Source organism: Triplophysa rosa, unplaced genomic scaffold, assembly GCF_024868665.1.
Source record: "Triplophysa rosa unplaced genomic scaffold, Trosa_1v2 scaffold463, whole genome shotgun sequence".
Taxonomy (NCBI): Eukaryota; Metazoa; Chordata; class Actinopteri; order Cypriniformes; family Nemacheilidae; genus Triplophysa; species Triplophysa rosa.
This window is the reverse complement of record NW_026634467.1, coordinates 1-23,443: the sequence shown is the minus strand read 5'-3', so window position 1 is coordinate 23,443 and position 23,443 is coordinate 1. Positions and strand designations below refer to the sequence as shown.

At 37.3% G+C, this 23,443-nt stretch overlaps 3 protein-coding genes across 9 annotated transcripts; all 3 read left to right on the top strand.

Moving 5' to 3' along the window:
- Positions 1 to 372: 372 nt before the first annotated feature.
- On the top strand, positions 373 to 4,522 carry LOC130550886 (zinc-binding protein A33-like). Of its 3 annotated transcripts, none has more exons than XM_057328405.1 (6): positions 373 to 450; positions 1,156 to 1,235; positions 1,337 to 1,872; positions 2,407 to 2,599; positions 3,187 to 3,213; positions 3,345 to 4,522. In XM_057328405.1, coding segments are annotated over exons 2-6 (1,299 nt in total). In that variant the 5' UTR covers positions 373 to 450; positions 1,156 to 1,234; the 3' UTR covers positions 3,887 to 4,522. The 3 variants fall into 3 exon arrangements, with proteins under 3 accessions (XP_057184388.1, XP_057184386.1, XP_057184387.1); XM_057328403.1 differs by having other exon boundaries at positions 445 to 562; positions 3,345 to 4,521; XM_057328404.1 differs by lacking the exon at positions 1,156 to 1,235 and having other exon boundaries at positions 445 to 562; positions 3,345 to 4,520.
- Positions 4,523 to 5,576: 1,054 nt separating this feature from the next.
- On the top strand, positions 5,577 to 16,384 carry LOC130550885 (E3 ubiquitin-protein ligase TRIM39-like). 5 transcript variants are annotated; one of them, XM_057328402.1, is made up of 13 exons: positions 5,577 to 5,691; positions 6,328 to 6,681; positions 6,799 to 6,894; positions 6,972 to 7,161; positions 7,521 to 7,963; positions 8,095 to 8,246; positions 9,018 to 9,053; positions 9,134 to 9,269; positions 12,558 to 13,093; positions 13,676 to 13,823; positions 13,964 to 14,059; positions 15,509 to 15,535; positions 15,667 to 16,382. In XM_057328402.1, exons 9-13 carry the CDS (start codon positions 12,560 to 12,562, stop codon positions 16,200 to 16,202), a joined length of 1,341 nt encoding a protein of 446 aa, XP_057184385.1. In that variant the 5' UTR covers positions 5,577 to 5,691; positions 6,328 to 6,681; positions 6,799 to 6,894; positions 6,972 to 7,161; positions 7,521 to 7,963; positions 8,095 to 8,246; positions 9,018 to 9,053; positions 9,134 to 9,269; positions 12,558 to 12,559; the 3' UTR covers positions 16,203 to 16,382. The 5 variants fall into 5 exon arrangements, 4 of the variants coding, with proteins under 4 accessions (XP_057184385.1, XP_057184383.1, XP_057184382.1 ...); XM_057328400.1 differs by lacking the exons at positions 9,018 to 9,053; positions 9,134 to 9,269 and having other exon boundaries at positions 7,557 to 7,581; positions 7,716 to 7,963; positions 15,667 to 16,384; XM_057328399.1 differs by lacking the exons at positions 9,018 to 9,053; positions 9,134 to 9,269 and having other exon boundaries at positions 7,521 to 7,581; positions 7,716 to 7,963; positions 15,667 to 16,384.
- Positions 16,385 to 20,393: 4,009 nt separating this feature from the next.
- LOC130550879 (E3 ubiquitin/ISG15 ligase TRIM25-like) lies at positions 20,394 to 23,038 on the top strand. The gene is made up of 4 exons (XM_057328393.1): positions 20,394 to 20,944; positions 21,057 to 21,152; positions 22,200 to 22,234; positions 22,504 to 23,038. The coding sequence occupies exons 1-4, from the start codon at positions 20,414 to 20,416 to the stop codon at positions 22,622 to 22,624; spliced, it is 783 nt and encodes a 260-aa protein (XP_057184376.1). The 5' UTR covers positions 20,394 to 20,413; the 3' UTR covers positions 22,625 to 23,038.
- Positions 23,039 to 23,443: the final 405 nt, after the last annotated feature.

The window sequence follows — 23,443 nt, the reverse complement described above, 5'->3', positions numbered from 1 at the left end:
TGCAGTAACTACAAATGGCACCGTATGATTCTGTAGAACAATAAAATGAATTCTTAGTGAATGTCGCCCTCTGCTGGACACGACTGACAATGATTATTTAACTCTAATTTTATAAGAGCGTTTTGACACGTCTGTGTTTTTATAAACCGCTTCTGCGAACTGAACGTCCATTATAAACTGCTGTTTTACAGGTTTGTCAAGTCTAATGTGAGTTTATACACATCTGAACTTACAGTGGCCCATATACACTATTTCCCACATTTACTGTATCTCTAAAAATGTATTTTAAGAATGAATTCATGCTTTAAAACACGTTGTTCTGGGGACAAAAAAGGTTACATCTGTTGTAAGTCTGATGTTCTCTCTTCTGATAGAACACTCGGTGTAAAACACGTGGACACACGTACACATTATACAAGTGACGTCACCGCAGTGTTGGTGAAAGTGAAAGTAAGTATCAACGATAGAGGCTGTAGCCTAACTAAAACATCTGCTTTCAATTTAACAACAGAATATTTCTTCAGACATTGTAAGAGTGAACACAGCTGATCTTCGCTCACAAGTAAGTGACAGAAATACTGTATAACACAGATTGTCTTCGACTGATATAAAAAATTATAAAGTTAGTGTTCAAGTAACCTACTACAGTATGTGGAAAGTTGGATTTTAGTGATTTTGGCATGTCAAATACTCAACTGTTTGGTTGTTTACTACTTAAATGTTATTGAAATTGAATTCAAAGTTTCTTATTGGTGGGTAAAGCAAAGTCATTTGGTCGTTTTTTAACACGACTTGACTAAAGAAACAGGAAGTTAATGACAGACTGAATAAGGATTCTGCAGGTGTAAATCACATTTACAGAAAACAAGCTGAAATCATTCTTATAGTTTTTTAATCTGTTAAAAAACAAAAAGAGCTGAATAATATTTTATGTTTATATGGGACCTACAGTATTGAGTGTTTCTCAAAGAACATCTTACCTTCAGAATATATTTCAAGACTTAATGGTCTTTCAAAATTCTTACATTATACAGTCTTATATTTTTACATTTATATTTTTAATATAGTATTGTTTCATGGGAAACTATGCAATGTTTGGTTGCCAACATAATGTCATAACGTGTTGTGATTTTTGTTTTTAAATGACCTCAACAGGGAAAGATCATTGACAGAATCTTCATCAACGTCACCAAAAAGAAGAGAAACCAGAAGACAGAGTATAAATCAACCCCCAAGTGAGTCAGTAACTCAGAATAAAATGAATTACTACTCTCATATTGTAAATGCTTGATAATCAGAAATGTTGGTGATGTATTTTCATCATTTCTCTTTGCAGTGATGTCATCCTCCAGTGATCCAATGACTGAGAGGCTTCTGTGTTCAATCTGTCTGGAAGTGTTCAGTGATCCAGTCAGCACTCCATGTGGACACAACTTCTGTAAGATCTGTCTCAGTACATACTGGAACAACAGTCAAGACTGCAGATGTCCAAACTGTAATGAAACATTCAAGCAGAGACCTGATCTCAAGATTAATACAACACTCAGAGACGTTGTGGATGAACATAAGAAGAAATGTCATGAAGAACAAGCTGAAGTTGTGTGTGACATCTGTAGTGAAGGAAAGCTGAAGGCTGTGAAGTCGTGTCTGGTGTGTCAGAGCTCTTACTGTGAAACTCACCTGGAGCCTCATTTGAGAGTGTCAGGATTACAGAAACACAAACTGATGGATCCTGTGAAGAATCTGCAGGATTATATATGTCAGAAACATGACAGACCTCTGGAGCTCTTCTGTAGAGATGATCACACACGTGTGTGTCTGTCCTGCGCTGATGGAGATCACAAGAACCACAACACCGTCTGCTTGGAAGAGGTGAGTGTAGACAAAAGAGAAGTTACAATAACAAACCACGACAAGTAAGGAAAAGTTCACTCTAAAATGCTTTCCCTTATGTCATTAGACTTTCTTTCCTGTGGATCACAAATGCTGATCTTCTCTGTACAACTAAAGCAACAATGTCAAGTTCTGAAAACCTCAAAAAGTAGTAATATGTGCTGTTTATCAAGTCTTCTGAAGTCATATAGAAACAACATTTCTGCATGCTCGCAATTCTAGTCCAGTGTTTGATGAATTTCAACAGAAACAAACCTCAGGAATAACAAAGTCACCCATAAAACGGGAAAGACTGAGAATGATGCATGAAAATTGCAAACAAAACAATCTGACTTATTGTAACCACTGTACAATTTCAATTTTCTGCAAATAAATCTAAATAAAAACAACATTTTTATATGTAATTTGGGAGAAACGTAATGTTATTAATAGTTCACAGAACGAAACAAAACTTAAACACATACTGTATAAACATTACATTAAGGGTGTTATGTAAGGTCTCTGTCTTCTCAGGTGAAACATATGAAAGGCTGGAGACGTCAGAAAAAGTCTTCACCGGCTCTAAATTTACAGTCACTGCTCTTTGAGAGATCCGAAGCTCGTATGTGGTTTATTATTTCTGTGGGAATCTCTGTGCTGATGTTCTTCTACTTTTCTTCTCCTACTGATGTTGAGACTCTCAACATTGAAAAACTCAGTGACGCTGGTAGGTGAAGATCAAATTCATTGGACAGTGTATACAGTGTATGGACAGTGAACTTTTTCAATGCTGTGTAACATCTTGAGATGTTCATTTTTAAGACAGATTATTGGTAGAGCCAACAAACACCAACATTCTAAATTCTCGTTCACATCCATCCAACATATGTCAACAGGGGTTTCACACTGATCCAACAAACACGTTTGTTGGTGTTTGTTGGATTGGTGTAAACTAGCCTTTAGCAGCATAAAAGGTCATAGGTCATGAATATCACACAGTAAAATCGCCAGTGTTAAAAAGGTCAAATTAACACTCACAGTGTATATATAATCCACACTCTCAAAGTGTGGATTATATCAACACTTTGAGAGTTAATTTGACCCTTTTTAACACTGGCGATTTTGCTGTGCAGGAACCACACATACTCATGAAATGTAGTTTGTAAGGTTCATAAAATAAATTGCAAATCAGATAAAAGTATCTGCCCAATGCATAAATGTATTAGCACCAATAAAAAAACATAATTCTACACTTTATAATTATAAATGCATGTGAAAGATGTGCTGATGTTTTATTGTGATGTGTCTGTACAGTGTTGAAGTGGATGCAGCAGTATGCAGGTACAGTGTGTCATCTGCTCTCTTCACTCATATACTACAATACTTTACATTTATATACTGACACATTATTCATTAAACATCACAAACATCATCATCATCAGTTGTGATTGATATTCTCTGATCTCTCTCAGTGGATGTGACTCTGGATCCTGACACAGCTCATCCTAATCTCATTCTGTCTGATGATGAGAAACAAGTGAGAATTGGAGACATTTATCATAAACTCCCAGACAACCCAAAGAGATTTGATACATGTGTAAATGTCCTGGGAAAGGAGGGATTCTCATCAGGGAGATTTTATTATGAGGTTCAGGTGAAGGGAAAGAGTGAATGGAGTTTAGGAGTGGCCACACAGTCTGTTAACAGGAAAGGGCAGATCACACTGACACCAGATGATGGATTCTGGACTGTGGTCCTGAGGAATGATTATGACTATAGAGGTGCTGCAGGTCCTGATGTCTTTCTGTGTCTGAGAGTGAAGCCACAGAAGGTGGGTGTGTTTGTGGATTATGAGGAGGGTTTGGTCTCCTTTTATGATGTGGAGTCCAGATCTCACATCTTCTCTTTCAGTGGACAATATTTCACTGAGAAACTCTATCCATTTTTTAGCCCAGAACCAAACAATAAAGGGAAAAACTCAGAGCCGTTGATCATCACACCTGTCAGTAAATAAATTAGCAAATAATTCAGATAGAAATGACATTTGAAATAACATTAATGCATCTGGCAGACACTTCTTTCCAAAGGGGCTTGCAGTTCATTTAGTCTATGTCTTTTATAAAACTGTATATACTGTATGTACTGTATGTAAAAGAACACAACAGAGAGCTCATATTTACTCACTAAGAAACGTTATGCATGTATCACTCCATATACCTGAACTAATGTAAAAAGAGCTAACGGAGCTAAATTAACACAATGCTTTTCATATTTTAAAATGTAAAAAAAATAAGTAAAACATAATTATCTTATTTACTTTATCTAGTCCTGTTTTTCAGCTTTTGACATTGGTGCATATTCTGATAATGGTGTTCTGATAAATTTTCTTGTAGGTTATTGGCACATTAACTTTATAACACTTAGAGAAAATATTTTGTTTCAATTAATTATTATAAGGAACTTGTGTGTACTGTTTAATGTTTTGTTTTCCTAACATTTACTGTACCTTTAAAGGTATAGGTATACCCAAACACTTACGATATTTTATGTTTTGTGCCTGTGGAGAACCAAAAAGAAACACTTAAGGGTACCACCCCAGTGACCGCTATTGTACCTTAAAAAGTAGTTCTGTACTTTTTTTCTGACAGTGTGCCTGTGCAGAATAAATGCCTATAAATCACATTTCTGTAGAAAAGAACATTGGTGTGTTTTGTGGCTTCAAGATTTAGGTGTTTATGTAATTGACATTTGGATCTAAATGCTTCCACCTCACTCTTCTGCCGCAGCAGACACTACCCAACACAGGGGGCTCGTGCTTCCCTCTTGTGCTCTGCTGCAGCAGACACCTCTCTTCCAGAAGCCAGTTTCGCCGCAGCGACCACCCCCGCAGCAGTGCTCACTCCTGCAGGAGCCCAGTCTTCTTCTCCGAGGTCGCTGCAGCCTCTACTTCCTTCACTCCCCCAGGAGCCTTAACCTTAACTCCTCACTGACGCAGTAGTGCCCGCTCCACTAGAAGCCTCATCTTCCGTCCTCATCACGATAGATACGCTAGCCCCCATAGAACTCGCAACGGCGGCCCGGAACAGCACGCTAAATATGCATACTATCCGTCCCACTTTATTATCTGTGAGTCGAACTCGTGAACCTAATAAAGATTTATCCATGTTTACATTAAGAAAACAAATAATATAATGAACTGACGTGTCACACGTTTCAGTAAACATTCAGTAGCAAAACTGATGATATATTTTCTCCCTACCGGGAATAAAGATATTAGAGCAGATGCACGAATAAAAATCAGAAGGGGGGAAATCCCCCCCAGCAAATCACACCCTGTCTGGTGGGTTTCTTGCAAGAAAGCAATATTACGTTACAGTTTCTTTTTTAAGCAATGTCAATGTTTTTACGTTTACTGTAATAGGATGACCTAACCCTTTGACATTCCATGTTATCTCTTTACATACACTTTCAATTTGAGATATTTAAAATGTCTTTAATTAGCTGTAGCTGTTCATTAAAAAAACTGTTACATTTAATTTTTAAAATTGGGTCAGTTTTGGCAGTTTAAGGAAGCCTGTTGACTTTAATTTTGACAGTGTTTGCAGATATTCAGTGATTATCTTTAAATAATTGAATGAATTAAATGTTTTGAAAAGAAGGAGGGACACTGTCAGAAAAAGACAAGAACTTCTGGTTTCTGGTAATGAAAGTAAAACTAACTGGAGGAACATTGATAGCGACGCATTACGTAAACTACTAAACTTTGCTAAACAACAGAATATATCTTCAGTGATTGTAAGAGTTAATCTTCACTCACAGGTAATTTATTGAACTGGTTAAGCATTTTACGTGTCAAACTGGAAGAAGTTGAGTAGATGCAGGTTTCAACATGTCAAATACTCATTTCGGATGTTTATGCTGTTAGCAGATTCTTTTGTCATTTAAATTTTTATAAAAGTTCAAGCCAAAGTGATTTATAAATAACATTTACCATTTTGTCTCTCGAAGTACATTAAACTTAGAAGCCATATGATACAATAAAGTAGTGGCGAAGGAGAGATGAGCATGTAAGGAGAGGGCTTTTAACAATGTCAAACAGAAAGGTGTGTTTTCAGTTGTTGTGGTGGTCGTACAAGGTCTCAGGACATTTGGGGAATACTAGACGCTTGTTACTCTGTTCGAGAACAGTCAGGTGTCACTCATTTATATGAACTTACATGGCAGGAGGGGACTTACAGTATACCTGTGTGAGTAAGTGTGATGCAGGCGACTGCACGTAACCTATTTAGTGAGATCAGAAGAGGCTTTCCTTGGTAATTTAAAACCCAGAAACCAGACCAGTGTCACGTGCTGCTGCATTTTGGATCATTCACTCACAAATGATCTCCTTACATTGTTTGGTCACAGTCATGCATGTAGTAGACGATATGAATTTTCATAATTTCTTTTTTAAAGGAGTGTCAACCTCCAGTGATCCAATGACTGAGAGGCTTCTGTGTTCAATCTGTCTGGATGTGTTCAGTGATCCAGTCAGCACTCCATGTGGACACAACTTCTGTAAGATCTGTCTCAGTACACACTGGAACAACAGTCAAGACTGCAGATGTCCAAACTGTAATGAAACATTCAAGCAGAGACCTGATCTCAAGATTAATACAACACTCAGAGACGTTGTGGATGAACATAAGAAGAAATGTCATGAAGAACAAGCTGAAGTTGTGTGTGACATCTGTAGTGAAGGAAAGCTGAAGGCTGTGAAGTCAAAGTCTTTACTTTTTACTTCACTGAATTCAAAATGTGCTCATTCAGGTTTGTATAGACACAACAAATATTTCGTTTGAACTGATTGAAAAATACTCGAATTAAAAAACACGACTTTCTCAGAGGTCAGAAAATCCATTTTATGATCAAATATGTCTGTTGTAGATTGAACTGTTGAAAGCACAGACAGACGTGCAGCAGATGATCCAAGACAGAATCAAGAAGATTCAAGATATCAAACATTCAGCAGAATTTACAAGAGTGAGTTTAAATAAACCTTTGAAAAAGTTCATATGTTATGTTTTCATTTGTTTTATAAATAATGTTGTTGAATTCAGTGATCTCATGCGCTCCGTTGAGAGATGTCAGTCTGAACTGCTGGAGATGATGGAGGAGAAGCAGAAAGCAGCAGAGAAACATGATGAAGATGTCATTAAAGATCTGGAGCAGGAGATCACTGAACTGAAGAAGAGAAACATTGAGCTGGAGCAGATCTCACACACTCAACATCATCTACAGCTCATACAGGTCCCTACATCTCTCTCGTATGCTGCAATAAAAGTCAGTAAAATAGGGCACAATGTACTGTATTAATTTGACTGAATTTTCCATAGGCCAATAGATTTTTTTACAGTTGTATTTAAATTTTTGCACAACACCGAATTGTGTTCCAAAATTAACGAAACTGTCCGTAATATGAATGGATAATGCACTGGCAGCACATTACCGGCACATTTTCCATTTTTTTACTTAGACCTCTTTACATCAGAAAGGATTTCAGTTATAAGTTATATTTACATTTACATAGGCCTATTTATATTCATTTATTTTTTGTGGTTATGTTGCTGGTACCATATTCTAATTGAATCTCTGCTGAAACTCTACAGGAGATACATGTGAGATCTCTGGTGTCTTTTTCTCAGGAGAATCAACTGAAAACCTGCAGAGGTCAGCAAAAGTCTTCAATTGCTCTTCATTTAACGTCACTGCTGTTTGATAGAATCAGATCTCATCTGTGGTTCCTTGTGTCTGTGGGAATCTCTCTGCTGATGTTCTTCTACTTTTCTTCTTCCACTATTGAGACTCTCAACATTGAGAAACTTCAAGAAGCTGGTAGGTGAAATGAAATCCACTGGAGAATATCTTTTATTTTTAATTGTTGAAAAGAAACCACTTTATTGTGATATTGTCTCAGGTTGTGTGTGTGTGTGTGTGTGTGTGCGTGTGTGAGCATGTGTGCACGTGTGTGCGTATGCATGTGTGTTTAGGTTAGAAGGGTGTGGTTAGGGTTTTGTCTGTACAGTGATGAAGTGGATGCAGCAGTATGCAGGTACAGTGTGTCATCTGCTCTCTTCACTCATTTACTGCAATACTTTACATTTATATACTGACACATTATTCATTAAACATCACAAACATCATCATCATCAGTTGTGATTGATATTCTCTGATCTCTCTCAGTGGATGTGACTCTGGATCCTGATACAGCTCATCCTGAACTCATTCTTTCTGATGATGAGAAACAAGTGAGACATGGAGACAATTGGCTCGATCCATTACCCAAGGGGATTTTATGAAGATCTCTGTCTTGGAAAAGGAGGGATTCTCTTCAGGTAGATTTTTTTATGAGGTTATTATTATGAAGCCTCAGGTTCACGCACAGCCAAGGGATAACGGAAGCAAGACATTAACATTAATAGCGCTCTCAATATGGACATTTCTCTTTAACGAACGCATCGATTCGCTTCAGAAGACCTTTGTTAAGACCTCAGAGCCGTGTCGAGCAGTTCTTTGATGGATGGATGCACTTTTTGGAGATTCAAAAAATTGCCCCCATTCACTCCCATTCTACCGCTTGGAAGAAAAGTGATACGTGGTATTAAAACTGCAGTATTCTTCAAGAAGAAAGTCATATTCAGTCAGTAACTAGTTACAACCAACACTGATCCTAAGTAATTAGTTACTGTAATTTAATTACTGTTCCCTTGAAAAAGTAAAGTAAGGGATTACTCTTATTTTTTCTGTAATTTAATTACAGTTACTTCTGATGTAATTGAACTAAATCCTGTGAAATATTCAATAGTGGAAACGAAATCACAATTATTAGGCTAACTTTAAAATATATGCTTTAATGTATCCTTCTCACATTTGTATATTTTGGTCAGTTAATAAGAATAATTTATGTAGTTATTTATTTTTTATTTGAATTGATTAAAAGAACTGCTTCATGTCTATCCTTGAATCAATTCTAATCAAGGTTGATGTGGATATAGAAGGTAATTAGAAATAAGTAATTAAATACTTTTGGAGAGAGTAATTTGTACAGTAATCTTACTACACTATTGAATTTGTAATTAGAAACTAGAAATTAATTACTTTTTCAGAGTAATTTACCCAAGACTGGTCAGAATGCCTTGAGGGTGAGTAGAACATGGGGACATTTTGTTTTGCCTATGAAATATCCCTTTAATATATGGATGGAGTTATGACGTCACTGCAGCGTTAGCGAAAGTGAAACCAGCTGGATGAACGATACAGAGGCGTTCACTCAGTGAAATATCTGTCTTTCAACAATCAAACGACACAACATTTCTTCAGTCGTTGTAAGAGTGAACACAGCGGATCCTCACTCACAGGTAAGAGACAGAGATATAACAGACTGTCCTCAACAGATTTATAATGTTCTGGTGAAGCGTGTTATACCCCAGCTAACAGGGAACGTTCTGAGAACATTGGCTAACGTTATCTGAAAGTTCTCTGAATGTTTTTCTAAAACGTTCTTGCAGTAACGTTAGTAGAACATTATTTCAACGTTATAAATAATTGAAAACGTTCTAAAAACGTTATTCTTACAACGTTAGCGAAACGTTATCAAAACGTTACTTCAATAAAATGTTTATTTATCATTTTAAATTGGTCATAAAGCTTTTTTTTGCAAATTCAACTTCTGAAACGCATTGCAATGCACTGAAATACTATTATATATATTTCATGCCACTAGTCCTATTCATACATTTAGCTTGATAGGATGGGTGTGGTTTTTGGAGCGCATGCTCAGTCGCGCACATCAATCAAACAACGCGGGATCGACGAGACGACGACTCCCACTCCTTTGAGACAGCGCGCCTTTCAGGTGAGTGATAGTTTTGATTATATGAATAAAAAACTGTTATTATCAAAATTCTGATTAGTTCGTTTTGGAGCAGGCGCTAATAACTGTTTTAATTAAGTTAAGAAAAACTGCTGCCGCGCTTCACAGATGAGCCGTTACAATAGGATCAACTTACACGAATATGTATAGGCAAAATACATTTAAATAATTATTTGGACTGACTTATCAGTATTGAAATTTAGAACGCATTTAAGTAAAACTGACAGGAAAGTTTTAGAGGTTCGTGTAATAATGACAAATCCGTTCTTATATATTTTATTTCATATAACGAACATCTCTTTTAACGGAGTCGCAGCTGCCATTTTCAATGTCTCCTCCAGTCAGTTATTTCTGGGATGCTTGAAATGGTATCTGTTTGAATTTGAAAATTCTGAGAAAAAACGTGTTACACATTATTGCAGATTTGATGTCACATTAAATGTTGTCTCTTTGCTCAAATTGTGTTTAAAAGCGTATTTTTAGAGCTGTTGAAAGAGGTGGTTGCCATACGCTTTAAACCTCGCCACCGCGTGGTCACGTGGTTCATGCAGCTCTCAACTGTCTCTCATCTGTTTGAATGGGAGTAAGCGGGAAAGACAGTGGAAGCAGCTGTATTATTTGCAGCAATATTCACAAAAAACAACACATTATATGCGCTGTTGATTACATTTATATTAAAATTTTGTCTGATGAGTGTTAAATAAACAGTGTTCATCAGTTTTGTGCTTAATTTGACTAGGAATAATCATTAACATTATTAACAGTATGTTAACATCATTAACACTAACAGTATGTATGCATGCATATGAAGAGTTTGGTTCCAAAATGAGATAACTCCTTTTTTACGTTTTTTTAAAATAATCATGTTAAAATTGTTTAAAAAAATCATGTTTTTTATTGTGTCAGTGAGCTGTTGTTTTTTTAGTTATTATGGCTTAAATAAAATTAAACCAACTAGTTTGATTGATGTTAATTGGAATGCACAATCAAGTTCTCATTTTGGAACCAAACTCTTCATATGTTTCTCATGCTTCTATGATCAGTGCATCCCAATGTTGAATCAACATTTACTATTTATCATTTTGTAACTTTACGGGAAATTGACTCTTTTTTTCTTACACATTTGCATTGTTTGTAGCGTGTATGCCGGCTTCTTCTAACACACAAATCTTTAATTGTCTGTTCATGTTTTTGCAGTACACAATCTTAGGTTCAAACTATTAAAAAAGGACTGATTTGGAAAAGCCACTAAACAATAACATGTGAAGGGATGCATATAGTATATCTCAGTATTTTTTATACTAAATCTCACCACTATTTAATTTTAACACTGTCTTTTCTCCCTGCAGTCTCCCTCCACGTCGTCTGAAATGTCCAGTGGCCAGGTGCCCCAGCAAGACATGGAGTGATGTCACCGGCCTCATTATTTTAACCTTTTTTTAATTTATAGTTAATATTCTCTTTCTGTCTGTCTACGTTCCTGTTCTTTAATGTACATTTTTTATATTCTTTAATCTATTTTTATTTTTACATATTTTCTTTTAATATCTTACTTATTAGTTGGTTCTCATGTTTTGTTTGTTATTGTTTACACCAAATTTATTGTTTAAAATGGCATTTACTTGCATTTACAAAATAAACCAATTTATTTTACACTTGACTGCTGAATTTGAAAAATGTTGTTTAAAAATTAAACTGAAAAAGCAATATTTTTATGATATAGCTTGGACATTAAATGTTTCTTTCCTTACATTTATATTAGTGTCCACTTAATGTAAATTTCATTATTAGCTTTCCATTTTACTATTTCTAGATTGTATTTTGTGAATGTTACACAGTTACTGAACATTTACTATAAATTCCATTAAAACTCATTTAATTTATAAGCATTGAATAACATTGAGAGAACACGTATAAACAAGAACATAAGGTTAAGAACAGTCCTAAAGCATGGAAAGAATGTATAGAAAACATTAGTATATGAAGAAATAAAATGTTACAATAACGTTTTGCTAGAGTTTGCATTACCCTACAAAAACGTTGGGTCAACGTTATAAAAACGTTTTGCAGAACGTTTTTCATTATCTTTGAAAAACATTAGGAAAACGTTTATATAACAAGAGAATTTAACGTTCTAATAACGTTTTAGATAACGTTCTTGTAACCAATAAAAAACGTTAATAGAACGTTTAAAAAACTGGACGTTTTGAACGTTCCTAGAACATTTAAAAATAACGTTTCTATAACTTAACGATAACGTTATAAAAACGTTCTTATAACATAAAATTGTTAGCTGGGATGTCAAACTGGAGTAAGCTGGACAGATGCAGGTTTCAGCATGTCAAATACTCAACTACTTTAGTTGTTTTACTTTTATTATTACATTTATTAAGTTTGTTATTTATTGGTTTTTAAAGCAATGTTTAGTGTCATTTTGTCACACAACATCACGACTAAAGAAATATGAAAGTAATGACAGACTGAATAAGGACATGATACTCTGCAGGTGTAAATCACATTTACAGAAAACACTTTTCTTATAGTTTTCTTTTCATCTGTTACATTAACAGAATAATTTTATGTTTTACATAAACAGCAGTTTATTGTTTCAGCTGCGTTTATAAGCAACTTGTTCTCAACTTCTAGACAAATCTCTGTGTAATCCGATTACTCAAAATAAGAATAAATTTGTGTATTAAGGACTTCACTCTTATGATAAGTGTCTGATAAATACGGCATGTATGTGATATATTTCCACAATTTCTCTTTGCAGTGATGTCATCCTCCAGTGATCCAATGACTGAGAGGCTTCTGTGTTCAATCTGTCTGGATGTGTTCAGTGATCCAGTCAGCACTCCATGTGGACACAACTTCTGTAAGATCTGTCTCAGTACATACTGGAACAACAGTCAAGACTGCAGATGTCCAAACTGTAAAGAAACATTCAAGCAGAGACCTGATCTCAAGATTAATACAACACTCAGAGACGTTGTGGATGAACATAAGAAGAAATGTCATGAAGAACAAGCTGAAGTTGTGTGTGACATCTGTAGTGAAGGAAAGCTGAAGGCTGTGAAGTCGTGTCTGGTGTGTCAGAGCTCTTACTGTGAAACTCACCTGGAGCCTCATTTGAGAGTGTCAGGATTACAGAAACACAAACTGATGGATCCTGTGAAGAATCTGCAGGATTATATATGTCAGAAACATGACAGACCTCTGGAGCTCTTCTGTAGAGATGATCACACATGTGTGTGTCTGTCCTGCGCTGATGGAGATCACAAGAACCACAACACTGTTCCTTTAAGAGAGGTGAGTACTTGTATTAAGAGTTCACTCAGAAATACTCACCCTTATGTCATTATGTGTTATTCCTCTGTGGATCTCTGTTCATCTTCTCTTTACAACAACAGTGTCAGCTGTCAAGTGTTAAAATATTTGTTTATGCTGTAACTCATCTTTAAAGATTATTGACTAAAAAACACCCCACCATGTTTAATAGATCATGTTTTATTTGCTGTGTTATGTCAGTCTGAACTTCAGGAGATGATGGAGGAGAGGCAAAGAGCAGCAGAGATAAAAAAATATACAACCCATTATAAACAGAAATTCTGTCTCTAATTTATGTGTGGCACGATGTGACACGACAAATGTCTTGATTTCTATTGTCTTGTTGTGTTGTGCCTCTCGCGTGCGTAGACAGGGTGTAAGAGTGCAAAGCTTTTCAAATAATGAAGCATAGCTCAGACTATAGAGATCCGTGTTGAGAGATCAGATTTTTAACACTAGATGTTATTCTGGTTAATCTCAGGACAGTCTGGTAATTGTTAAGATTTTTGCTGATATGTCACACAAGATACATGTGAGATCACTGGTGTATTTTTTTTTTTTTAGGAAAAACATCAGAAACACTTGAGTCGTCTGCAGAAGTCTTCATCTGACGGTTCTTTTAAGTTCTGGTTCCTGGTTGTGGGACTTGTCCTGTGTTTGTTGTCTGCTTGTTTAATTCAGGTTTACAAAGACATGCAACGCCGTGAAGCTGGTAGGTGAAGATGATCCATGATGAGAGATCAGATTTTTGACTGTAGATTTTATTCTGGCTAATCTCAAGACAGTCTGGTAATTGTTTCAGCTAAACTGCTGCACAAGATACATATGAAATAACCAGTGTCTTTTCCTCAGAAACATTAGAAAGACTTGAGTCATCAAAAACGGAAATCACTGAACTGAATATGAGAAACAGTGAGCTGGACTTAGACATGCAACGCTGTGAAGCTGGTTAGTGAAGTTTCAAATGAACTATACGGAAGTTAATTTGAATTAAATTAAACTTTTTTTTTAATTTATGTTTTGAACTTCCAAGACTTTATTGTTAAGACCACATAATGGGAAATTTTCTTAGGTTTTGTATGATGACAGATATAGGCTACTGCATGTTGGATGGTTTCTTTTGCTCTTACATGGGCTGTGTTGTCCTTAACTGAACACAAAATGTGTTGTTTTTAACACAACAGCTTTTAGAGTGTAATAAATAAAGCAAATAAATAAAGATTTTTGTTAAACATTTGAAAAAACCCCCCACAAAAAGCAGAAATTAAATCATAAGTCATCATGAGGTTAGTTGGAAGAGGGGTAGTTATACGTTTAAGGGCCAAATCTAAATGAAGGAGCCTAAACATTCAGTCCTGTCAAGTATATAAGTGGCAGTCCCTGTGCCAACCTCTCAACAGTTTTTTGCGCATCCATCGTTTTCCCCATCTCCTCTTCTGCTCTTATTCTTCCTCTGTGCAGTTCTGGGGGGGGTGGGGTGGATGATGGGAGGATGATCTTGGGGCTCAAGCGGAGTCTCAGGTTCGGTCACCCTTTGAGGAAAATATGTTTTGGTTTAATCAGAAATGTCCAAAGGATTGTGTTATGGGTCAGTTTAGAGGTAGGAGCCTATACTGTAAGATGTCTTTACAGAAATAACAATGCTAATCTCTATGTGTGCATCTGTGAGAGTAAGTGACCCCTACGCAAAGCAGTAGAGCTCCTTCTGTTTTTCTACTTGATCCTCTAAATATCACCGCACGCACGCACGCACACACACACGCACGCACACGCGCACACACACACACGTCTGGTTTATTATCTCCGTGGGGACAGTCCATAGGCGTAATGAGTTGTATACTGTACAAACTGTATATTTTATCCCCTACCCCTAACCCAACCCCTAAACCTAAAGATCATAGAACACTTTTTGCATTTTTAGATTTTTAAAAAATATTGTTCTGTACAATTTATAAGCTTTTGTGCTCATGAGGACCTCAATTTTGGTCCCCACAGTGACGCGAGTCCTCATGTGTTGGTGTGTATTCAGGTTTAGGTCCCAACTAACATAAAAACGCACGCACGCACACACACGTGTTTGTTTTATTACAACTCCAAGGGGACAGCATAATGATTTTTATACTGTACAAACTATACTGTATACTTTATTCCCTAACCACACCCTAAACGTTACCATCAGAAAATTTAAATAATAGTTAACTTAAAAAAATATATAGTTCAGTACGATTTATAAGGTTGTTTCTCAGTTGTTGTGTATTCAACAAGGTCACACACACATAAATTGATCAGATAAAACTTGATGCAAAATATTTTATACAAGCTGCTTGTTTATACTGCATACTGTATATAATCCATGTTAGAGATTGACTGATGTTTTATTGTGATGTGTCTGTACAGTGTTGAAGTGGATGCAGCAGTATGCAGGTACAGTGTGTCATCTGCTCTCTTCACTCATATACTACAATACTTTACATTTATATACTGACACATTATTCATTAAACATCACAAACATCATCATCATCAGTTGTGATTGATATTCTCTGATCTCTCTCAGTGGATGTGACTCTGGATCCTGACACAGCTCATCCTGAACTCATCCTGTCTGATGATGAGAAACAAGTGAGACATGGAGGCATTAGACATAAACTCCCAGACAACCCAAAGAGGTTTGATGGATATCCAATTGTTCTGGGAAAGGAGGGATTCTCATCAGGGAGATTTTATTATGAGGTTCAGGTGAAGGGAAAGACTCAATGGATTTTAGGAGTGGTCAGAGAATCTATTAACAGGAAGGAATTCATAACACTAACACCAGTGAAGGGATTCTGGGCTGTGATTATGATAATCGAGAACTACTATTTAGCTCTTGGTGATCCCCCTGTCTCTCTGTCTCTGAGTGTAAAGCCACTGAAGGTGGGTGTGTTTGTGGATTATGAGGAGGGTTTGGTCTCCTTCTATGATGTGGACAACAGATCTCATATCTACTCTTTCACTGATCAATCCTTCACTGAGAAACTCTATCCATATTTTTGTCCTGGTCTGAATGATAAAGGTAAAAACCCATTGATCATCACACCTGTCATAAAATAAACAATTGCTTTTCATAATTAAAAATAAAAAATGAAGCCTGTCTTTTTTGGATGACAATAAAATGTATTTTACACTTGCAGCTGTTATTCAGTTTTTTTATGTGCAGTAAATGGGTAGTCGACACATGACAGTTCTTTAATCAGTTGTCAGTCATCAAGATTTTACATTAAAATGTATATGAATGCATAAGTGTTTTCTTTCAATAAATCAATTAACATTTCAAACATTTGAGGGCATCTTTGTCATTTTATAACCAATAGCCTATGCTGTGATATACTGTAGGCCAACTGATAACATCACTGATATCAACTTGAAATATACTGCACTTATTGTTCAGTTTCAATGTGTTGTTGTTGAAGCTGTCCATCTAAGAGCCGTGTGGCCTTTTTAATTAGCATTCAGGGCAATGTTACTGATCTCAAACTGTATCAAATTCACTTACCTGACATGCTTTAAAAACTTTAAAGCTTTTTTTTAAGGTAAGGTTGACATTTGTATTGAATTGCCCACATGACCTATTTATTTTCCCAGCTGAAAACGATTAGCTTCAGATACCATCATGGTAGTTTATTGCTATGGTATGGTCCCAAAACATAATATTACCATTATTATAGTATGATATGAAAAGTCACTGCTAGACTACATATCCCACAATGCTACGCGGTCAACTGTGAGGATAATCATCACTGTAGCAATGATAGAAACTCTTCAAACAACAGAATATTTCTTCAGTGGTTGTAAGAGTGAACACAGCTGATCTTCACTCACAGGTAAGTGACAGAAATATAACACAGACTGTCCTTAACAGATTTAAAATGTTAGTGTTCTGCTTAAGTAAATTATATGTCAAACTAGAGAAGCAGGTAAAAGGATGTCAAATTTTGGTTTGATTTTTACACTTGAAATGGTATCAGAAATCGGTATAAGAAAACAATGAAGATGTTCAGTAAATAGTTGCCCCAGTCCAGTTCGATCACAGTCAAAATGCAATTTTATGTGGGCTAAACTAAAATTGTGAATAACAATAAATTTGTCTTCTGTTTTAGAAACAACGAAAAGTCCAGAAAAGCACAACTACTGTAGGTTTGTCTGCACCTTCACTGCAGGTGAATAACAACATGTGAAACGGCATTAACTCAGATGGTACAATACTGTAAGTTTTAATGCGGTAGAAATCATTCTAAACATGTCACTTCTACAATCACAATATAAAAAGCTAAGTGATCAGTTTACAGACAGCGAGAATTTAGTAAGTAATGTAAGAAGAGAATGTAAGTATACAGTATATACATATGTATATTAAAAATAACTATATACAGTATATATTAAATTTGATGACACAGTTTTAAACATTGTTGCAAAAAAGATAACCACATTGTATGTCATTGTCATTGTTTGTTTTCTTGTGGTGAATATAAAACAGGGTCAGTGAACGTCTCGGTTACATCTGTAACCTTTGTTCCCTCATTGTGTCGAGACAGAATGGGGTTTGAACTTGAGAACTTATCATCTCTGAGTTGACTTTTAAAAGGCCAATGAAATTGGCCAATGGCATGAGCATGCCAATCTCCGCTCCGTACATACGGGTATAAAAGGAAGATGGCGTGCCCCATTCATTCAGCTTTTGTGCTGTGGAACCTGGGAGATATCCCCCCGTCGCTGCGAACGGCGAAGTGTTGTGGCATGAAGGACACTTTGTTCCCTCCATCAGGGAACAAAGGTTACAGACGTAACCGAGACGTTCCCTTTCTGTCGGTCTCTCGACGTTGTGTCGAGACAGAATGGGGTCCCTATATGACACTATGACTCTAGCGGAGCGACACTAACAGGCGTAAGCGTGTCACCAGTGAGCGCTAATGCGAATCGTGACCTTCCAGTGGGAAAGGTAAGATATCAGGACTAACAAAGTCTGAGGGATCTTACCATCGGCCGTACGGGCGGAGGCCTTCAAGCTGCCCCCTTGACAGTATTCCTGCACGCTTGGTTAAAGATATCTTTGACACTGTTGGGTCAAGTGTTGTACATCTCTTAGCTCAGGGTGTGTACCAGCTGCTTTTAAACATGTCATTGTGCAACCACTTCTGAAAAAGAACAACTTGATTCTTCAATTTTGTCTAATTTTAGACCTATATCTAAGCTCCCTTTTCTATCGAAAGTCTTTGAAAGAGTTGTTTTTAATCAACTTCAATCATTTTTAGATGAATTTAGTATTTATGAAAAATTTCAGTCTGGTTTTGAGCCCCGTCACAGTACAGAAACTGCCTTTTTGAGAGTTTCGAATGATCTTCCTTTAACTGTTGACTCTGGTAACTCTGCTGACATAGAAACACGAGGGCCTTAAAATGGGAGACTAATGAGGGGAAATAACACTGGGCAGGTGGGGGACATGAAACAGTAACGGGAAGCTAACAGGGAGATTACACGGGGCAGGTGAGGAGAATGAAACACTAATGGGACGAGAATAGCGAGAACAAGGGGGCGGGGCTAAGAGACGTGACCGGAGGACACGTGGCGCAAAGTCAAAACAAAGGCCACGTGTCTCCACATAACGTAACAAACACAAAGGCGTGGTACTGCCACAACCCTGTTTGTTAAATGAACACAAAATCTAATAAATATTTTAAATGGACGTCCTACAGACCAAGATCGCTTTAGAGAATCTCTCCAGTTTTGTGTGGGCTAAAGCAGAACTGTTTATTCACAATTACCATTTGTCATTTAGACACAGCGAGAAATTTCCAAGAAACCCAGAAAACCAGTGCGTCTTCACCTTCACAGCAGGTAAATAACAACAAAAGCAGTAACTCACATCTACACATGTATTGTGCAGTAGAAATCAATCGGTGTAACCTTTTCAGGCTGAAAATTACTGCTTAACACACGTAATGAGGACTGAACATGAACTGCACATGCATACCTCATCTAGCATGTACCAATCTGTCTGGAAGTGTTCAGTGATCCAGTCAGCACTCCATGTGGACACAACTTCTGTAAGATCTGTCTCAGTACATACTGGAACAACAGTCAAGACTGCAGATGTCCAAACTGTAAAGAAACATTCAAGCAGAGACCTGATCTCAAGATTAATACAACACTCAGAGATCTTGTGGATGAACATAAGAAGAAAACTCTAGAGAGACAGTCTGAAGCTGCATGAGAAATCTGAATGCTGAATGCTCTAAAGCCATTTTCCTCTATAATATTAATTGCAATTCACCGTTGTTGTGATCACCAGTTGGAGTGCCCTGAAGATCCACAAGAGAATCCCCCCCCCCCGACCATTCACTCTTGACTACATTCTGTCTTTAAACCCAGACTGCGTCTGAGTCAGTGTTTGTGTTGTTCTGGAGCAGGAGATCACTGAACTGAAGAAGAGAAACATTGAGCTGGAGCAGATCTCACACACTCAACATCATCTACAGCTCATACAGGTCCCTACATCTCTCTCTCTGATCAATCATGGTGTATTACAACACTCCGTAACAAACCAAACAAATCAATTAATTTAAATATTTTAAATTACAACAGAGTCTGTGGCTGTAACACATGCATTATTTTTCATGTATTATTGTAAATGGATTGGAACTAAAGAGCTGTAATATGCTTCTTAAAGTTCTGGTACATTATTTATAAATGTTCCTATAAGTTATTGTGTGTTTGTTTTCCCTTTAAATAAAAAGAATGGGGAGGTCACTGCTGGGAACTGACTAAAACGAAACATCTACTGTATTTAACAAGTATGTGGAAATACCCGTAACATCATCACTGTAGCAATGATAGAAACTCTTCGAACAATAGAATATTTCTTCAGTCATCGTAAGAGTGAACACAGCTGATCTTCACTCACAGGTAAGAGACAGAAATATAACAGATTATACTCAACAGATTTATAATTTTAGTGCTCTGCTTTGTCAAACTAGAGAAGCAGGTTAAAGGATGTCAAACTTTGGTTTGATTTTTACACTTGAAATGGTATCAGAAATCGGTGTAAGAACTATGAAGATGTTTGGTTGCCCCAGTCCAGTTCGATCACAGTCAAAATGCAATTTTATGTGGGCTAAACTAAAACTGTAAATAACAATAACTATTTGTCTTCTGTTTTAGAAACAACGAAAAGTCCAGAAAAGCACAACTACTGTAGGTTTGTCTGCACCTTCACTGCAGGTGAATAACAACATGTGNTTGCAGTGATGTCATCCTCCAGTGATCCAATGACTGAGAGGCTTCTGTGTTCAATCTGTCTGGAAGTGTTCAGTGATCCAGTCAGCACTCCATGTGGACACAACTTCTGTAAGATCTGTCTCAGTACATACTGGAACAACAGTCAAGACTGCAGATGTCCAAACTGTAAAGAAACATTCAAGCAGAGACCTGATCTCAAGATTAATACAACACTCAGAGACGTTGTGGATGAACATAAGAAGAAATGTCATGAAGAACAAGCTGAAGTTGTGTGTGACATCTGTAGTGAAGGAAAGCTGAAGGCTGTGAAGTCGTGTCTGGTGTGTCAGAGCTCTTACTGTGAAACTCACCTGGAGCCTCATTTGAGAGTGTCAGGATTACAGAAACACAAACTGATTGATCCTGTGAAGAATCTGCAGGATTATATATGTCAGAAACATGACAGACCTCTGGAGCTCTTCTGTAGAGATGATCACACATGTGTGTGTCTGTCCTGCGCTGATGGAGATCACAAGAACCACAACACTGTTCCTTTAAGAGAGGAGAGTAAAGAGAAGAAGGTGAGAGTTATTAAGAATAGTAAAGAAACTGTTGATCTAAAAATTTAAATTCAACATTGATTCTTTACAATTCTACGTTACGAATAAATGTGTCTGTGTGTTCTTTCTATAGATTCAGCTGTTAAAGACACAGACAGACGTGCAGCAGATGATCCAAGACAGAATCAAGAAGATTCAAGATATCAAACATTCAGCAGAATTTACAAGAGTGAGTTTAAATAAACCTTTGAAAAAGTTAAAATGTTATGTTCCCTTTCTGTCGGTCTCTCGACGTTGTGTGGAGCCGACAGATGGGGTTCGTCCTTGAGAACCAATCGTTTCCAACTTCTTTAGAAAAGGCCAATGAAATTGGCGAATGAAATTTGCATGCCGGACTCCGCCCCCGGATATCCGGGTATAAAAGGGAGACGGCGCGCTGCATTCATTCACCTTTTGTTCTTCGGAGCCTTCAACTCTACGCCGAATTACTGCTGGACTTTACGACGTGGTGAAGCGGACTGTCCCTTCCTGCAGCGACTTCCCCTGGGTGTCTCGGCAATTCCAGAAGTGTTTGAGTGTTTTTCTCTAAAAGAGCAAATTTTTCCAGCGTGGCATGTCCCGCCGTTCTCCTGGGTGCAATACATTCATCGAGGAGGGGGACGGACACGAGGGCTGCTTCCAGTACACTGGGGCAGATGTTGTGGATTGAGCAGCGAGGGTGATATGAGGATTACTGTGAGCGCTAATCCGTCAACCACCGGCTCGCGGACCATTCACACCTCGTCTCGCTCGTCTGACCGTTCCCCACGAGACGGTCCCACCGTCTTGTTCCTCAACCACGTATTCGGAAACGGTGCGTGATGATATGTCCGTTGCAGCATCGGAGAGTGACTTACTGGCATCTGACTCCGACGATTCCTCGGAGCTCCCTCCCTCGGGGGGTCGAGCCCAGGAAGAAGCGGACGTCAAAAGGTCAGCCATGCTTTCCCGGGCCGCCGGCATTGGGCTGCAGTGCACCGCACTACCTCTCCCAACGCTCGCGGCTGGATACATGGTACCTCGGGCTTGAGAGCGGCTCCAAGCCGCACTCGCCCCCAGTGCTGTGTTCTCCCGGAAGTTCATGAGGAACTTAGTACGACCTGGAACGCCCCCTTTCGGCGCGTGCACGTCAACTAGTTGTTGTTGTTTGTCTTGAATGGTTTCCCACATATGTTACATAAATTGTCTGTAATTAAACATTTTTATCATATTCAGTTGTTTTTATCCTTTTCCTCAGATTTTTCAGTATTTTCCAGTTGAGGAGCAAAAAAAGTAAGTGTTATATTTATTATAATATTTTTATAATTGTTATTTGTTATATTTGCAGTGCATATGTAATAAAAATCTGAATAGAGTGGATTATTACAGTAGTTGCTATAAATAGCCTATTGTACTCCTTAAACAAAATATTACAATGCCTGGAAGTCACTGCTTTGGTCTATGGTTGTTACATTTGTAAACCAATTTGTGATGTGCTAAATGATTAAATGTAATGTTTTGAGACTATCTAAATCCCTCTTTTTTGTCTGTCTTATTCCCAGGGACACCCAAGGCCAACAGACCCAGCCCACCCTGATGCTCATCCTTGCACTGCCTGGGACACCTAAGGCCAACAGGCGCAGCTCCTGTTCTCTTTTTGCCATATGTATTTATCTACTTTAGCAATACAAAATTGTGAAATGCACTATAGAAATAATTTTGACTTTGGATCCTCACACCACCTGGTAATAGTAGGAAACCCACGCCATTTGGAGAGATCAGCATTGTTTTTTTCTTGCTGGCAAGGATTTGCTTTTTGCAAATTACAACTTAACCTTGGTGTAGGCCTTGCTATGAGAGACTAGTTTTTGCTGGACTTTTTTACAATTGTACATTTGTACAAAGTACCTGAAATATTTCTGTATTTATATTTAAAGTTAAGGCAAATTATTTGGTTGGTTTTGTTAAGATGTTTCAATTTATAAAAAAAATCACCAACACAATATTAATTATACACTTGATTTCATGAATTTAGTATTGTAATGAACAATATTGACCATTTTGTGAACATTGAATAAATGTAATTTGTTGTTTAACAATAAACTGTTTGCTTTGTATTTGCTTTTAGTATTTCTGCTTATTAAAATATCTGAATAGCAAATATAAACTGTGAAATGGTGCCTTGAAGCACCCAAGATGGTTCCAGACCATTTTAATAAAAGGGATCCCCAAGAAGCCTTGAGGGTTCCTCAGAGAACTGCCCTTCGTGAAGCGGTGCCTTGAGTTTCACCTGAGGGTTCTGCCGGCGTGGCAATGTGAAGAACCCCAAATGGTTCCTCAAAGTACCTTTAATTTTTGCAGTGTAGGTCTGAAGATCTGTCTCGAGATAAAACACTTAATACAGACGGACACACAAACACATCTTTATAAATGTGATCTGTTTCACATCCATGTGTCAATATGGGTGGAGTTATGTTGTCACTGTAGCCGTAAGAGAAAGTG

Excerpts from the sequence above, each read along its gene's own strand:
- LOC130550886 (XM_057328405.1), top strand. Across the intron at positions 1,873-2,406 it reads ACACCGTCTGCTTGGAAGAG|GTGAAACATATGAAAGGCTG; the intron begins GTGAGTGTAGAC and ends CTGTCTTCTCAG. Across the intron at positions 3,214-3,344 it reads GTGGATGCAGCAGTATGCAG|TGGATGTGACTCTGGATCCT; the intron begins GTACAGTGTGTC and ends GATCTCTCTCAG.
- LOC130550885 (XM_057328400.1), top strand. The coding sequence starts at position 8,207 with ATGAAGATCTCTGTCTTGGAAAAGGAGGGATTCTCTTCAG. Across the intron at positions 8,247-12,557 it reads AAAGGAGGGATTCTCTTCAG|TGATGTCATCCTCCAGTGAT; the intron begins GTAGATTTTTTT and ends TTCTCTTTGCAG. Across the intron at positions 13,824-13,963 it reads CATGCAACGCCGTGAAGCTG|AAACATTAGAAAGACTTGAG; the intron begins GTAGGTGAAGAT and ends TCTTTTCCTCAG.
- LOC130550879 (XM_057328393.1), top strand. The coding sequence starts at position 20,414 with ATGACTGAGAGGCTTCTGTGTTCAATCTGTCTGGAAGTGTTCAGTGAT. Across the intron at positions 20,945-21,056 it reads AGGAGAGTAAAGAGAAGAAG|ATTCAGCTGTTAAAGACACA; the intron begins GTGAGAGTTATT and ends TTCTTTCTATAG. Across the intron at positions 21,153-22,199 it reads ATTCAGCAGAATTTACAAGA|ATTTTTCAGTATTTTCCAGT; the intron begins GTGAGTTTAAAT and ends CCTTTTCCTCAG.